The sequence below is a fragment of the Nilaparvata lugens genome, chromosome 6, assembly GCF_014356525.2.
Source record: "Nilaparvata lugens isolate BPH chromosome 6, ASM1435652v1, whole genome shotgun sequence".
Classification (NCBI taxonomy): domain Eukaryota; kingdom Metazoa; phylum Arthropoda; class Insecta; order Hemiptera; family Delphacidae; genus Nilaparvata; species Nilaparvata lugens.
The window spans coordinates 52,985,245-53,001,926 of NC_052509.1; the positions used below are offsets into that span (position 1 = coordinate 52,985,245).

Here is a 16,682-nt window from a genome sequence, read left to right on the forward strand (position 1 = left end):
GAATGTCTGATAATGGAAATTACAGATAATTCAACAATTTGAACTAACCAATAGAACACCAGAATAAGATTTATATTCGAACACCAATATAAGATTGTGATACAATTTCATTGTATTTCATTCTTAGAAATTTCATTTCAAGTGCTTCACAATAATTTTTACATGCCGTTTGAAAGTGATCATGATTATTGCATTGGATGCAATGGCGGATTTAGATAATAGTATTTGTTTGAAGTATGTCTTCCACTATATTTATGTCTATCAAGCAGAATCTAAAGGAAGATCTGACTCAATATGATTGTTTAAAACTCAAGAATAAATTTTAACATCAGTTTTACTTGAAGATTTCTCCTACCTTTGGGGCGTCCTCTGATGAGTGGAATCATAGACTGAACTAAATAGAATTATAATGTCTTATCTGTGGTAGAATTCAAGGGTGGAGTTGAAACTATTTGTAGAAAGTACTTTTACCTAACACAAATAAGAACAAATATTGTTCCTTTATATTTTTCAATATTATATAGGACAGTAGATGATGATCTTCATTATCTGAACCATGTAATAACTGACGTAGACTTATATTCATGATATAATATGATTTATTATCATAATATTCATATCATCAATATATAATATGCATACTAATATCAACTATTGATTGTCACACGTGCTTTCATATTACTTGTGTTGAGAGACTTGATGAATTAGTGTTATAATTTGATAAGAAATTGAACAATTCGATTTTTTCATATTATTTATATCCTCTTTCCTCTCCTTTACCATACAAGCCTCAACAAACTTATTTGTCTTGTTATGTAAAGCAAGTTCGGTGGTTCGGAGTTCACTTCAAGCTGTGGGTCATCCACTCAACTATCATCATAGAACAATAATTTGCATTTTATCACGATAACGTTTATAATAATTATTATTATTCAATCCATACTTTATGAAATCAATTGAGTAATCATTGTTTTTATGTTATGAAATTAGTTTATAGGACTATTAAGTTTCATTCTTTATATGAATAATTACCACAATATCGACTTCTCAACTACACAAAAAGTTATAGGAATATAGTAGCGATACACTAACATCTTAGAAACTGGAAAGATAATTGGAACCATGAAACCCGATCTAATCTAATCTGAAAATGGCATTTTCCTTCCTATGGCACCTCAAATAAACTTGGACCGTATGCGACAATCAACCAGAATAAACTATAATTATTGTAAGATCAGTATAATGAAGTAGGAATCAGTTCAAAGTATACATTTTTTATTGTTCACTTCATACAGGTCAACTAGAGTACATTTATTTCAATAATAAAGATAATGATGTCTCATGTCATGGCATGAAATTTGATCCTTCAATTATTGCTTGAATAATATTCCTTGTTTGTTTGGTAATCCATATAAGTTATTAGTTCTGTGTGAGGAGATCATCGAGACATTTGTCAATTTCCTTTCTGCCATCAACCAGGGACTGAGGATCGTCTTCGTGAGGACTGTGCATATCTCCACAATGTGAAGATCCTGAAAAAAGCAAGGATCATATTTCTAATCCAATTACATAGGAACATTGTTGAATTCCATAACCAATCCCATTATTAATAAGTTATTTTAAAATGTTCTACTATTCGTTCCGCGACATGAGCATTTAAAGTGTTCCAATGCAGCTGGAAGACTCTCTAAACATACAACTCACAATACAGAATCAATTGATATTTGAAATCGTCAGTTCATAGTAATACTTTGGATAAGACACATTATGCTTAGTAGAATTTATAGTGAGTGATTGACATCAATAATATGCTAGAACTTTGAATTGGAGCTTAAGGCTCCGCCCACTATGAGTGTGTGTGTTGTCTCGGCCAATAGCAAGAGTCTTACCTTGATAAGTGATCTACCAATCATGGCTCCACCTCGCTTACTATTTGACCCTTATCATACTCTCTACGCCGCAATACTACCGTACCTCACCCACTTCAAACTTAAAGTCTCCAACGTTGCCAACACACTCCAAACACACTCCAACTCACACTTCAACACACCTCAACATACTTCACAGTCAAATAAATTCCCGAAATTTGTTGCCATTCTTAAAAAGCACAGCAACATACATTAGTCCAGGCAATGAATGCTCAAAGAAGGGTATAGAGGCAAATGTTTGAAAGACAATTTTTGACCCCAAAACTCTGTTAAGGGTAGTAAGAAGGTAAACATATCATAAAAATCCCCACCCCTACCCCCTGTGCTGAGGGGGTGGGGGTGGTTTGAAGGTACCTATTTTTGGTTTCTCGTATAAAACTCAAAAACTAATGTATCCTAAGGACTTGACTGTCTCATAACAAATTAAAGCTTACATAATTTTCTTCAATATTCATTTCGCAGCTTTTTTTATATCTCCTCTAGTTTTCGAGATATCCGCTCTTGAAGGTGTACCTTAGCACAGGGGGTAGGGGTGGGGACTTTTGATATGTTTACCTCCTTACTACCCTAAACAGAACTGCGGGGTCAAAAATTGGCTTCCCAACTTTTCCCTCTATAACCTTTCCTTGACTGGACAATATAACTTGTTCTCTACAGTACCATTGACAACTTTTTTGTAGAAAACTATTATTTGTGAACAACATAGATGACATCAAACCATGTAATGTTCAATATTATTTTGCAGAGTGGTACTTATCCAAAACCCTGAGGTGCAAACCAAAGGACCAGTGATCTAAGGAAAGGATTCAAGATAATAGGATATAGTTCCGTTTCCCGTCACCAAAAATTAATATTAATATTTTCTATTCCTGAGCGATCACAGACTGCAAAGTGAGTAGCCCTATCTAATGTTTGTTTGTAAATGCATATCACTCTCATTAATATATTTAACTAGTAGCATTGTTTGGTTATAATAATTATAATCGATTTTCCAAAATATCCTATTATATTAAGCAAGCAATTTCGGTATTTATATTTATTTATATGGTTATATGATTATATGGTTATTTATGTCCAACGGATCTCAAAAATAGCTATAACGATTTTCACGAAATTTGAAACATAGTAGGTTTATGATATGAAAATTCGATTGCACTAAGTCACTAATTCACATTCCTGGGAAAACTCGCTGAAGGACATGAAAAGGATAAGTTAATAATTATTCATCCTTGGAGAAACAGATGATAATTTCGTCGTCTGATTATAACAGAAGATGCGAGTGTCTGTGTGGGAGAGAGACAGAATTATGTTCAGCTGTTGAATCAATCAGCTTATATCACGATAAATATTATCTAGAAATTTTAATTAACTGGATCAAAATAATCTGATTTTTTGACATGAAATGGGATATCATTCTAAATTTTATTAGAGTATATCATAATATTCAAAGTTAATCATTATTCCACAGTTTCAAGTGATTAGCGAGTGTTATTTTGTTATTCAATTTTATCTCATTTATATATTACAGAATATAAAAAGAATCGCAAACAATCTTCACCTTCTATCACTATAGCTCCTTGACTGGCATCAAGACCCAATGCTTTCCAAGGGTCATACGATCCTTGCACGTAGCATACCTTTGATATCTTCGTCTTTCCTTTGTACATGGAATTTGTCTCGTCAATATTATTGTTGATTACCTTATCTGTTAACCTGGAAATACATGCATATATTTGATTGATAGGAGAAAATTTTAAAAGCTTCAGTCTGAAGAAGAGGTCAGAAGTAGGTGTTTAGTTATCTAGAGTTTGGGAAATAGTGTAACCACAAGAACTAGTTTCTTGTAATTTTGTGGTTGAGTAGCTCGTAGTACTTTCGGTCATATTTGTATTCAATTTATATATTTGTATTTCAATTTCATAATATTGTATTCATGATATGAAGATAAAAATGAAGCAATCTGATAATGACAGTGATATTAGGCAAACGGGTGGCTCTGTAGACGCGCAGTAGATTCAATTATTGTTCAGATAGAATTAGAGAATTGCGTCTCTCCTGTTGGGTCCGCTAATTAATATTTACGAGTTTGAAATCGCTTCCCAGTGCTTTGGAACCCACATAAAGCTGTCGTAAGAAGGAAGACTCATCTCTCATTATCACTTGTTCTCACACTCATTATTCTTCCCATTATAAAATTCAAAATCCTTGTGCTGAAAGTTTATCCTTTAAAAATGAAGGTACACTACCGTTGTTAGGGCTGCTATGCCAGACCACAGTTCCATCTAATTTCGCTAAGCTGCTTGAGGCTTATTTCCGTAGCACATTTTTGTGCTGTTCAGCTTTATTGAATTAGTAGTAAGTTGAGAGTAATCAGGCCCAGTTTCTATAGCACTTATCAAATCTAACGTACCATTTAATCCATATTGAATTCATAGGTTTGATGGTTTATTAGATTCATAAGGTTCTTGGGAACCGAGCCTTCTCGGAACTCTGTAACAAATTGAAACGCTGCTGTCTATCTGAGTTATTTCCAGGGCATAATAGAGTTATCTAAGTGGTGTCAGTAATCTACATTGTAACATACATAAAAAATAGCTCTTATCAAATCTAATCTAATCTGAGTGGTTTTGTACTATTTGATGCAGACATCACATCACTTCGCCCTCATATTCATCTATTATTAGTTTATTCCATTTTGTGAATGAACATCATGATTCACTTCGTTCACTTTTACAATAGTGTAATTTCAAAGTGCATTCTAAAGTTTAATAAGTTACCAATTCAGGATAGTTCAAGTTGGGATGGAAACCTTCGAGGGAATCGTTTATTGTTTGTTGTTCGAGCATTGATGATAACATGTCTTACCCTTTGGAAAATCCATCTCTGCAAGTTTGGGAGAAGAGCGTGTAGGGAACATTGGCTCCGACTAATGAGTCATCCTTTTCACTTGACTGAAAGTATCCGAACTCATTGCATGTCTGCCATCTCCATTGTTTGTCTGCAAATTCAACAATTCAAATTCTTATACTATTTCAAAGATTTAAAATCACTGAAATTGTGGGAATTAATTATTTCAATTGAATAAGGGTTGATAAAATTTGAACATGTAGGTCTACAATACTTCAACCTGATAGAACAGCCCACTCCACTTCTAAAAAGAATACAGATAAACTCTCTGTTATGCTCTCACTTGCCCAAACGTCAATCGAGCTTCTAAAAAAATATTGGCAGTTTCTTACTATGGTATTGCTTTTATAGGTAGGGAGCAAATTATGTGAGTTTTACCCTGCCTTATATACATTACTGGCCGTCAGTTTCGCTCGCCATATCCGTCTAGCCTGGGGGCTCCGCCCCCTGGAACCCCGACTGAATCTTCCAGAAATCAGATCAGCGGGCTCACGTCACTCGCCTGCATTTTTCATTTGAGCATGCTTCATTCCATCAGAAAGTCAAAGTACTTCCTCGCTCGATTCAAAGCGTAAAAAACGCTGGAAAATCGCAGATTCTGGGCGTATCTTTGGCGTTATTTCGAATTCCTTCTAACACAACATTATTACACCCTGGATTAGCTTCTGTACTGAATTTGAAGAATTTCTTTCCATTTGTTCTCGACAAATCTGAGAAAAAGCAAAAAAACGCTGGAAAACGCTAATTTTGGGCGTATCTTTGGCGTTATTGCAAATTCCTTCTAACACAACATTATTACACCCTAGCTGAGCTTCTGTACTAAATTTGAAGATTTTCTGTTTATTTGTTCTCGATGAAGCTGAGAAAACGCTGGAAAAACGCAGATTTTGGGCGTATATTTGGAAATTTTTACAAATCCGTTCTTAGCTCGCCTCTAAAGGGCCAACTGTACATACCTACCAAATTTAAATGTTTTTGGTCCAGTAGATTTTTAGTTCTGTGAGTGAGTGAGTCAGTGAGTGAGTGCCATTTCGCTCTTATATTTATATAGATTAAGTTTCTATCACGAAGTAAAGATAGTAGCGTAAGAGCATCCCCTGATATAGGGCGCTTATGTTTCAAATCACACTGTTAACTCAAGCCGATAGTCCTAGTAGATATTTTTCGTGAAGATATGTGACGCATAAGTCTCTCATACTGACTGTGCCGTTCTGACACTCTCATTCGGCCAAAACATTAATAGTTCAGTCAAATGGTCGTTTTTCAGGAAACAGCCCCGAAAGAATTTTTCTCGGCGGTTCTATATGTATTTTGGGGCGCTGAATTCGAATCTGAAATTTGCTGACACGTCAAGAGGGCGGCTTCACCCTCAAAACCCCCAAAATTTCGGACTTTTTTCAATTTTTCCATTTTATCCCGTGAACTTTAAGTTCTCAAGAAAAATTATTCTCGACAAAATTAAAGAGAATAAAATTTCAAATAAATTGAGTGGTCGCGCAGGATTCTACCATTTTTGGTTCCGGAGCTACGAATTTTCAAAAAAGGGGTATTTTTCAAGGGGTTTTCAAAATTATGCAAACCTACCACTTCTACCCTATACAACTTGGATATTTTTCTAGTATAGATAAAAAAACCACACATCACGTAAAAGAACAATTCATTATGAACAGGATTCCTTGAGAATTTTTGAATTTAGTAGTGGGGGGAGGGGGAATACACCCAAAAATAGAAAATCATGTCCTACAGCCAAAATACAAATTTTTCATTATAATACCTTTTTAAGGCCTTTCTAACAAAAAAATACATTTTTTGGCTGAAATCAACTCACGCAAATTATTTTCTATGAGAATCACCCGTTAGAAACATTCAATTTCAGTATTTCCTAGTGGGGGGTACGTCATAAGGATACGTCAAGGATCAAAAGTTCAAACACTTATAACTTTTGACAGAATGATCAGATCTCCTCGTACTACAGCTCTTTCTTCTCAGCTCGTCAAGGCGGTTCAAAATCATGTATCATAATTGAAATTTGGTGGGAAAATAAAAAAAAACACTTTTAGTGTATTTTAGCCCCTATTTAAATACACAGAATAATGGCCAATTTCTATATTCAAAACTGTGTATCTCGGTAACCCGAAATGATAAAGAATGGTACTTTGTCTTGATTTGAAGAACAGAATCTCCTCTTTCATGTTAGGTAGATTAATTTTATAAAAATATGATCGTGAGGTAAGATACGATTGATTCAAAAAATCAAGAAATTTGCGATATTTTCCTCATTTTCACAGTCTCGACAGTTTGCCGATAATAAACAGGCAAGCAAGATGGGTTTAAGGCAACGTAGCTTATAGAGCATGTAATTCTCTTCCATTTGAGACCAATCGCAAATTTCTATCATGTATCTTACTCGTTTTGAGAACCTTGAATAACAGTAAAATTGCAGAAAAAATGAGAAAATGAAAATTATAGTTTTTTCAATTAGCTGTAACTTTTGAACGGTATTGATATCAGGAAAACGATTCATGAGAGCGGAAAGAGGAGAAAATTCTCTACAACATTGACTACTTCTTCGATTTTTATCTGAAGTTTTTCTCAAGATACGCAACTTTGAATATGGGAAAAATTTTTGATACATCAATCATTATTTCCACAGTCTCGTATATTCAAAGCTGCGTATCTTGTGAAAAACTTCAGATAAAAATCGAAAAAGTAGTCAATGTTGTAGAGAATTTTCTCCTCTTTCCGCTCTCATGAATCGTTTTCCTGATATCGATATCGTTCAAAAGTTACAGCTTTTTGGGGTTTTGAGGGTGAAGCCGCCCTCTTGCATGTCAGCAAATTTCAGATTCGAATTCAGCGCCCCAAAATACATATAGACCCGCCGAGAAAAATTCTTTCGGGGCTGTTTCCTGAAAAACGACCATTTGACTGGACTATAATAATAGACAGTAGTCGACAGTAATGGCTTAAGTTAACAAAAGATCGGCTTGAAATTCGGAACATAAACTACCTCTATCATCTTCTTGTCATATTTTCATATACTATCTTTTCTTATGTTTCGATCTAGAATTAGCTAATCGTAAATAAAAACGTGAGCTGAGGATAAACCTGAATGCATTTTCCATGATATGGATAGATGTTTCAGTCACGAACGATAGAGGTAGCCGACCTTTTTCTCGAGATTGTGTTATTGGCAGTATTATCACACAAGTATCATATCAGTATTATTCAAGAGTAAATTATATTGAATAATCTGCCAGGGTTGACCTCCATGTCATTATGTGAAGGATATTTTATTGAAATAATAGAATATAAATTCAAAGAAACAATACGAATTTCATGAGAACTTGGCTTATCTCTCTATTGTATTGATCTTTACATGAAATCTTTACAAATAGAAACGTTTGTACTGTATTATTATTATTAAACTGAACTTGAAAGTTGTCTTTGTAAATGAATGAATAGATAAATTACTAAATCAGAGTGGATTATTGGATACACTAGTAGGTTTGGCCTCCATGTCATTATTTCCCTGTGATTATCATACTCACGATTATCAGCTTCTTCATAGGACGTGGTCTTTAAATCTTTGACAGAGTCTTTATAGCTGCTTCCTGTACAGAATTCGGTGCCCAGCAGTTTGGTGTTGCAGTTGACAAATCTCTGGAGAGGATCGCTCTCGTTTGGATCGGTGAGGATTTTGCACATGTCAGCAATAGTGGTCTGACCCTTGTGAGGGGTGGTCGGGTTGTATTGCACGATTCCCGCCATATTCTGACCAAGGCTGCTGAACATTGTCTGGATGTTCAGTTTTTCGTCTGGGAAAATCTCTACGCACAAACTGAAAAAAATCAAATTTAAATTAAAACTTATTTCGCAAAAAACATAATACACGAATATGAAATACAATATACGACATATTTAGGAATCCCCCTACTAGACTATTCATCTGTGTGTAGGAGGATGTAATTGATTAAAGCTAGAATCAGTTGGCTCTCATCTCAAATAGTTTCAATATCCAATGTTGTTATGTGGTGGTTACATTGTGATAGTTATCCTTCTTGAATAAAAATATGGGACTTGAAGTTGTCAAAATCACAAATCTTTTATAAAATAACGTGTTACCGGGTTTCGGTAGTTACACTTTTGTCAATCTCTGGTAAACTGAAACCAAATTTCAATAGATGGTTTATTACTTCAGTATTGGTTGCTATACTAAATATCTGGTATACAGAGAGTGTACATTGGTTTTAGTTTACCAAAGATTGAGAATGTTGTATTTATTGAAACCCGTATATCGATCGCTATTTTATAAAATCTATTAGTGTGACAACTCACTTCGTATTTCTATTCAAGAAAATAATTGTTTGATCGTGAATTGAAAACACAATATCATGTTTAGCAAATAATCTTCATCTATGGAGTATTTCAAAAGTAGGCTCCTCTCAAAAACAAACAGTATAATAATATAGTCAATCATCGAATTAGTATGAACATTTTAGTTATAAAAATAAAGTTTGAAAGTAATAAAAATACAATAATAGAAACTTCAATGAGTATTCATTGGCATTGCTATCGAAAGGAAACCTTGGCAATAGGCAGTGAGCTGCAGAAGACTTTTCAACTCAACATCAATATGAGATAGTAAAAGATAGAACAAATAGTAAAAGATGCTGACAACTCAAAAATATTTTCCCTTATAGAATAATCTGTATAAGAGTATTTTTGTGAAGTCGGAGCGTGTTCTCAGAAAATTCACAATGAATAATGAATTATTCATTAACTTTCTGAATAAAAAATATTATTATCTTCTCATACATTCTATTATCGTCTTGTTTCTGGATAATACCGTACATATAGTTCATAATTATATTAGAATAACAAAATACATTGTTGATCATCAGCTAATACTATAATGAATGATCCCATTCCCATTTGAAGCTGCTGAAGCTAATACTCGCTTTCCATTGGTCAGTCCAAGAGAAAGGAGAATTTGGAGATGACGCAGTAGCATCAGCCAATGGGAGCGTGCTGTGGGCGTGGACTAATACAAAGCAGATGGAGTATACTCTCACGTGATTGGTTAACGTTGTGTGACGTAACTGTCTCTGCTGACATGAGTATTCGAATCAGCAAATAGAATTCGAGAAGGAATTTCAAGAAGTTCTAAAGAAACTCTTTTCTATAAGTTTCATGTAAGATGAATGATCCATTAGCACTACTAGGAAAATTATGAAACTAATATGAATTCTCCAATTGACTTCTCTCTATTCAATTCTTATTCTATTGATTACACTCATATGATGATAATGTAATACTTTTCTTGATATTCAATCCCTTGATATTAGATATACGTTCAAGCTCTTGAAGCTTTGATTTTATGTTATGTTAAAAGGCTCCAACTTGCAATTATAACATTATTCATTCATGCTTGAGTAATGAGATTGGGAATAAAGAGCTTGAATTAGAGTAATAATACAGAATATACTTACTGGAGTAGATCAAATAGTTTGTCACATCCTTCTTCTGTTTTCACAGTTTCTGTCAAGTTGGCAATAGCTAAACTGACAGTATTTATACATTCTTCTCCACCAACTGTCCTCATAGATTCCATCGTAACATCTAAGTACTCTGAAATATTGCAAATATCGAAGCATTGTTTATCGAAATATGCAGTACAAAATTATAGACAGAAGTCACCTTCACTCAAGATGTAGATTGAAATTATAGTGTAATAATTATATATTGATTTTCTTAGCTTGTATCATTTCTGTGGGAAAGAATGAGACTCATCGAGGAAGGGGGATGAACATGGATAAAAACACTTAGATAGAAGGAAGAAGCTTTTTCTACATACTGTAGAATGATTCATAGTGAGGTATCATAAAATTAGGACTAAGTTTAGTATTAGCAACTTTTGTATGTAAGTTATAATATAATAATTATTTATATATTTTGTCAATAAATTCCTCTGGTTGAAATTCATTGGCAATCACAGAAATAATTATTATCTGATCATTGTAGCTCAATAACAGGTGAAACAATCAATATAATTATTCTACATTTAAGAAACACATCGTGTGAGAGATGAGAGAAGATGGCATGGCTGGGAGAGGAATACAGTACTCTGCATTGAGCAAAGAAAATACAAAATAAAACCTTCTCTGTTACTTAAAGTCACGAGAATTTGCAGAAGAGAAAAGGAACGTGAAATGAGAGAGAGAGAGAGTGATGAGGAAGTAGGAAAGAAATTAAAGAGAAGGAAGTCAGGATCCAACGAAATAAAATCAAGAAGATGAGGGGAGTAGGTGGTGGAGGAGGAGGAGGAGGAGAAGGAGGTGAGGAGAAGAAGGTGGAGAAGAAGAGTAAAGTTAACTCCTATAGCTTTTTGTCGATGGAGATTCTCTTGCGAGAAGGTCTCACCCCGTTTGAATATATGATTTGAATATTAATCAAGCTCAATTATGGGATAATGGCAACACCTGTTATTAAAAATATATCTTTTATTAGCTTTAATAACTTGATAAGTAATTTGAAAGTTGAATTTATCAACATTGCTGTTTGGAATAAAATTAATAAACTTGACTAGTAACTTTGAGAAGTTAAGCTATTTACCAAGCTATTACTAAGCTATTACGAGAAAGTGACGGGAATATAGCAATTCCACTGAATTCTATCGGCTACTATGGTAAATAAACCTTCATGGGCAAATAGAATTTATCTCCTTAAGATTGTATTCTCTTTGATATAATAGAGAATGATATAATATGGGCGATTCACTCACCAAAATAGTCGACTTTAGCCTGAACAGGCGCGCTGGAAGCAATCGAACCATGGACCATGTCAGCATATTTGAGTCGCATCCAAGCCGACAAACTGCCCGAATAGGAGCCTCCGAAGCAGATCACTTTATTGGCGTCTGTCAGTTTGTACTCCTTCTTCATGCTGCGGATGAAATTGGCCACGTCGCCCAATGCTTGCTCGCTGGTCAGGTATTTCAGATTTTCCACCGATAGATCTCTATCAACATTAAATCGCATTCAAATTTGTAGTTCCTTGTGCAGATTCATGAATAACATTAGCAGGCCTACACGATAACAGAAGAATTTGAGTAGCATCACTAGAGAATAATTATATATTATGAGACCATACAGAGAAGATACCGTTACTCTGATGAAACTGATACCCTCGCTTCAGCTCGAAACCACCAGATGGCGCCAACCGCCCACTGTCCAAGCTCAGAATTCTAGCCTAGGTGACTTAGGCTAGGCGCACACCAGTTAGTCAAGACAAGACATGATCAGACACTTCCAGTCACAATAAGTCACATAGTTGCTTATGAAGATATTTCTAATTGCAATGACTAATCAGTGTGAGTTGCGTCATATGCAACAATGTGAAGTATTGTGACTGATCATGTCTTGTCTTGTCTTGTCTTGACTAACTGGAGTGCGCCCTAGCATAATAGTCTCGTTAGTTAGCAGCCAGCACCTACTCAGTCAGCTAACTCTTGCTCGCTGTAGGAGACTTCCATCTTACATAAGGCTGGGCACACACCAGTTAGTCAAGACAAGATAAGACATGACCAGACACAATACTTCACATGCTGCTTATGACGCAACACACACTGATTAGTCATAGCAATTAGACATGTCTTCATAAGCAACTATGTGAAGTATTGTGACTAAACGTGTCTGATCATGTCTTGTCTTGTCTTGACTAACTGGTGTGTGCCTAGCCTAAGCGGGCTGCGCTAAGACCGTGTGGCGGAACTTAAGGGAAACTACCGCGGTTTACTGGTGAGTGGAATAGCTAATGGGCCCTCTCCATCCGGTGCCGACGTTCTGACGGCCTACGACCCGGCCTACCCTGGGTTGAACGGGGATGCGTTGCTAGACCTGCTGACACCTGAGGAATAGGCCGACCTAGCCTATTTGAAGGCCGATTTCGAACTTGTCTTCAGGGTGTCCCAGTCAGCCCGATGCATGGCCCAGTGAAGAGGACGACGCTGCCAGTTCCCTGGAGGCTGCTGCTGCCACTGGATCTGCCGCCCCCATCCCCGGCTATCCCTCCGGAAGAAGGGCCGCCCCGGATCCAAGGACGACTGAGGGCCAGAAACACCTTCTGCCTCCACATCCTCTCCGGCTATAAACGTAGCCGCCACTAAACCTCCCCACCCCCCCCTGTGGCCCTTTTCAGGTTCGCATGAACATTCATCCCTAGAAACCGCCTCCCCTTAGGCGTTCCTCCTATCGCTCTCCCGCCACTAGCTCGGCCAATATGCATCGTCCACACAGCCCACGATAACAAAACTTACTAGAATGTGAGAGGCTCACAAATCGCATTACATCTATCCTCTTCGAACATGTCACAATAATATAAGTTGTACCATGAAAAAATATAGCACAAGAAGAAATCCCATGCTATATGGTGTGTATGCTCCAAATATCAATGTAAACTTAAGCCGATAGTCTTAGTAGTTCTTTTTCGCGAAGCTGTGTGACACTGGTAATCTCTCATGCTGTGCCGTTATTACTGTGCCGTACACTCTTACTCGGCCAAAACAGTAATAATGGACTGAAGTCCACAGTAAGCTTGAAATTTAGAACAAAATAACCATATACCATGGAATATCTTTCTTCTATGGTTTTACCCAGAATAATAAGAGAACTCTACAATAATTATATTTTAGTACAAAATGCATTTTACAATTACAATGTATCTGATTCATGTAGACTACAAATTATTAAATAATACTATTAAAAAAAGTGAAGTAGCATATTGAGAGAACGTCTAGATTTTGAGAGGCTCACAAATTGAATCAGATTTATTCTCTTCAGATAGTACTAAATCTTCAGATATAGTATTGTATCTTCTCACACTAATATAGTGTACACCTATAGCTGTACTAACACCTGTACATAATACAGATTACACAATAATAATAAAATATTAGGATTGATATTGGACTGAATACATGATAAGTTACGTGCTTTATGTGTGATGAGACAATATCTTTCTTTAAAATAGCGACTGACGACCTTTTCTGCAAGACTATGGGGGTACGAAAAATTGGGATATTCAGGGGGGTGCATCATTGGTCATGGGTGGGGGGGGCAACCCTGAGTTAGTTACTCTATGGTAATAACAGATGCAATGAGAGGAAAACTTTAAACGTGAGACATACTTGGTGGGATGACTCTCTCCATAGAACCGGTGCTCCAATTTGAACAGGAGGGCGCCATATTTCTTGGCCGGTCCTAGCCAATAGCCGTGCAGCATTCCTGTGCCACTTGACGCACTCTCTCCACCAATCATCACAAAAACCGGCATGTTCGTCTCATTCCGACTCATTGCTTCCTGGTAATATGTCTCTCTTCTGAAGAATCTCTGCAAAATACCAATCAAATCACATTGATAAAATTGATCACCACCAATAATCACGAAGACAGGCATATTCGTCTCATATTTATACCCATTGCCTCCTCAGGCGATATGTTTCTCGTCAATATGATATGTTTCTCTTCTGAAGAGTCTCTGCAAAGGGTCGATTGAATAAAAACTAGAATCTAGTGACTAGCAACTAGTAAAATCAGCATTTGCTTGAAAATTACTTGGAACTAGAATTTTTTCAAATGCTAGCTTTTATTCAATTGACCTAAATCCATCAAATTTCTTGAGAGCTCTCCAAGGCGTGTGTGTATACAGAGAGCGGTCAGGTGCTCCGAGCTTCAGTGGTCTTAAAAGGATATAAATGGACGAAGGATATTTATATCCTTCGTTTGTCATATCCTTCGTCTATGTATAACCTAATGACCGTTTCGACCACTGACCGCTCTCTGTATGCACACGCCCTGAATCCATGCTGTACTATAAATTTCTGCTCAGGTGACTGCGAACTGCTGTGTGAACAGTCCTATAAGCACCAATGGTATTCTTTTCCCACATAAGAGTTTTCACTAAATCATTCGTTTTAGGAGTTCCAGAGCTATGAGAAACTTCTGAATAAATAATCAATATAATAATAAATTATAGCTTTGAAATCCCAATAAAACTAGCTTCCTCACTTCAAATTATGTACCACTATTATGGCGATAATATCTTGGTCTCCTGAGATTCGTTTCATCGAGGTATTCTAATATAATTTTATTACTTTCCAATCTTTTTTTCATACAAATGGAAGGCGTTCATTTTGTGAACTTCAAGAGATTGATGATTCCTAGTTCAGTTTTAGAAGTTATAATGAGTTCACTTCAAATTTTGGATTTTGTATTTTTAATTCAAATTACTAATTTTTCAGAATATAAACTTGACATAACCAACTCTAGAAACTCGGAGAACTTGACAAGCTCCTCCTAGGCCCAGCATTCTCTCTCTAAATATTCAAAATTGAAAAATTATATTATAAAAATTGAATTGAATCAATACTCACTTGTTTCCAAGTTGTTCCATCAGACTCATCAGTGTGGTCCAAAATCTGGTCGAAATATTCGTCAGGCGGAGTCTCATGAGCAGCAATTTCAGGCAAGGGCTCATACCTCTCAACCCATTTCATCAGACGTGGCTTTTGTCTCCTTCTAACTATTCTATTTATTAGCCCTCTCCCTTCAACTAACGAGTGCTCCAAGCAAATAAGAGCAACAACAATAGTCATCGCCTTCATGATGATTCTGTTCTTTCACCTGTTGAAATATAGCCAGAAGGCTATCTTAATTATGCTTTCATAAATTCTCATAATCTTTACTCTGCCTTGAAGCTATAATGAAAAAGTACAATTATTGCTAAGAATATACAGTCGGAGCAACTTCTGTTTTTATGTTTTCATGAATAATATCATTAAAAAATCTCATAATTCTTACTCTGCCTTTGAAATGTTAGTAGGCTTATCAACAATATTATTACAACTTTACTACAGTGAAGCAATTATAGTAGGCGTTAATAGTTAAATGACTAGGCTACTAGAAAACAATTGTAGAGTCGATTCCGCTAAATATGATTTATGAATCTTCCCGGTTGTTCAAAATCTGCCGAAACTGCAGTAGGTCCACGTATCAATAAATTTATAGATAAAATCAATAAATTCATAAATTTATTTATCAATAATTTTTTTCGTATAATAATATATATAGAATTACCATGGACAAACCTATAGCTTATTTGAGAATCAGTATCAACATTATCAAAAATACACAATTATTCACAAGCATTCCTTCTAACTATTCACGTAAAAGCCTGGGCTTACGCGTGAGCATCGCATGCTCAGAGAGAAATCAAATAGTATAAAAAATAATGAATAACTGGTAAGAATTAAACTATAAGTCCTATTCAAATATTGAATAAGCTTCTACATAGAATAAATTTTATTGTATTAAATTCATAGTTATTCTATTTTCGCGCTCACCTTCCAATGATCCAATCTTTCCACTCCGCAAACTCTGAATCAAATAGACTACAATGTAATCGGTTCGCGATTATATTAAATACAAATTACATAATTCCTCACGTGAATCAGTTCGAATATGTTTGTTTCTTGTTCGTAATAAGTTGCATTTTTTATCTTCCAACCGTAACCGATAACTAATTACTAATAATGACACATATTAGCAATAATTCAAAACCTACGTAGGTATTGGTATACATCAGTGCACCCTTATCTAAACAACGTTTCTAATTAAATCTGAAGTGATAATATAGCTTTTTGAAGTTATCATGTTTGCGTAACGTATGTATGTTTGCATAGAGAATATTGGAGAAGGAGCATTTTGAAATCACAGTTCGATAATGAAAAGAGGGATGAAATTGTAAGAAAATTATGTAATGTGTAAAATTCTTACAATGCATAACCTC

General features: G+C 35.5%; 1 protein-coding gene across 1 annotated transcript; it reads right to left on the reverse strand.

Annotated features, from left to right (window-relative positions):
• Positions 1-1,258: 1,258 nt before the first annotated feature.
• Positions 1,259-16,356, reverse strand: LOC111052663 (putative serine protease K12H4.7). The gene is made up of 9 exons (XM_022339406.2): positions 16,237-16,356; positions 15,268-15,517; positions 14,023-14,225; positions 11,620-11,855; positions 10,328-10,466; positions 8,387-8,676; positions 4,794-4,926; positions 3,487-3,641; positions 1,259-1,532 (listed from the first exon to the last, which is right to left on the reverse strand). Exons 2-9 carry the CDS (start codon positions 15,496-15,498, stop codon positions 1,420-1,422), a joined length of 1,500 nt encoding a protein of 499 aa, XP_022195098.2. The 5' UTR covers positions 15,499-15,517; positions 16,237-16,356; the 3' UTR covers positions 1,259-1,419.
• Between the last annotated feature and the right edge of the window lie 326 nt (positions 16,357-16,682).

Bases quoted from the DNA above. Each gene is read 5' to 3' on its own strand.
- LOC111052663 (XM_022339406.2), bottom strand. From the start codon at position 15,498: ATGAAGGCGATGACTATTGTTGTTGCTCTTATTTGCTTGGAGCACTCG. The intron at 4,927-8,386 runs GTGAGTATGATA...TTGAATTTGCAG, and splicing joins CTATGAAGAAGCTGATAATC to ACAAACAATGGAGATGGCAG. The intron at 1,533-3,486 runs GTGAAGATTGTT...TGCTTTTTTCAG, and splicing joins AGGAGCTATAGTGATAGAAG to GATCTTCACATTGTGGAGAT.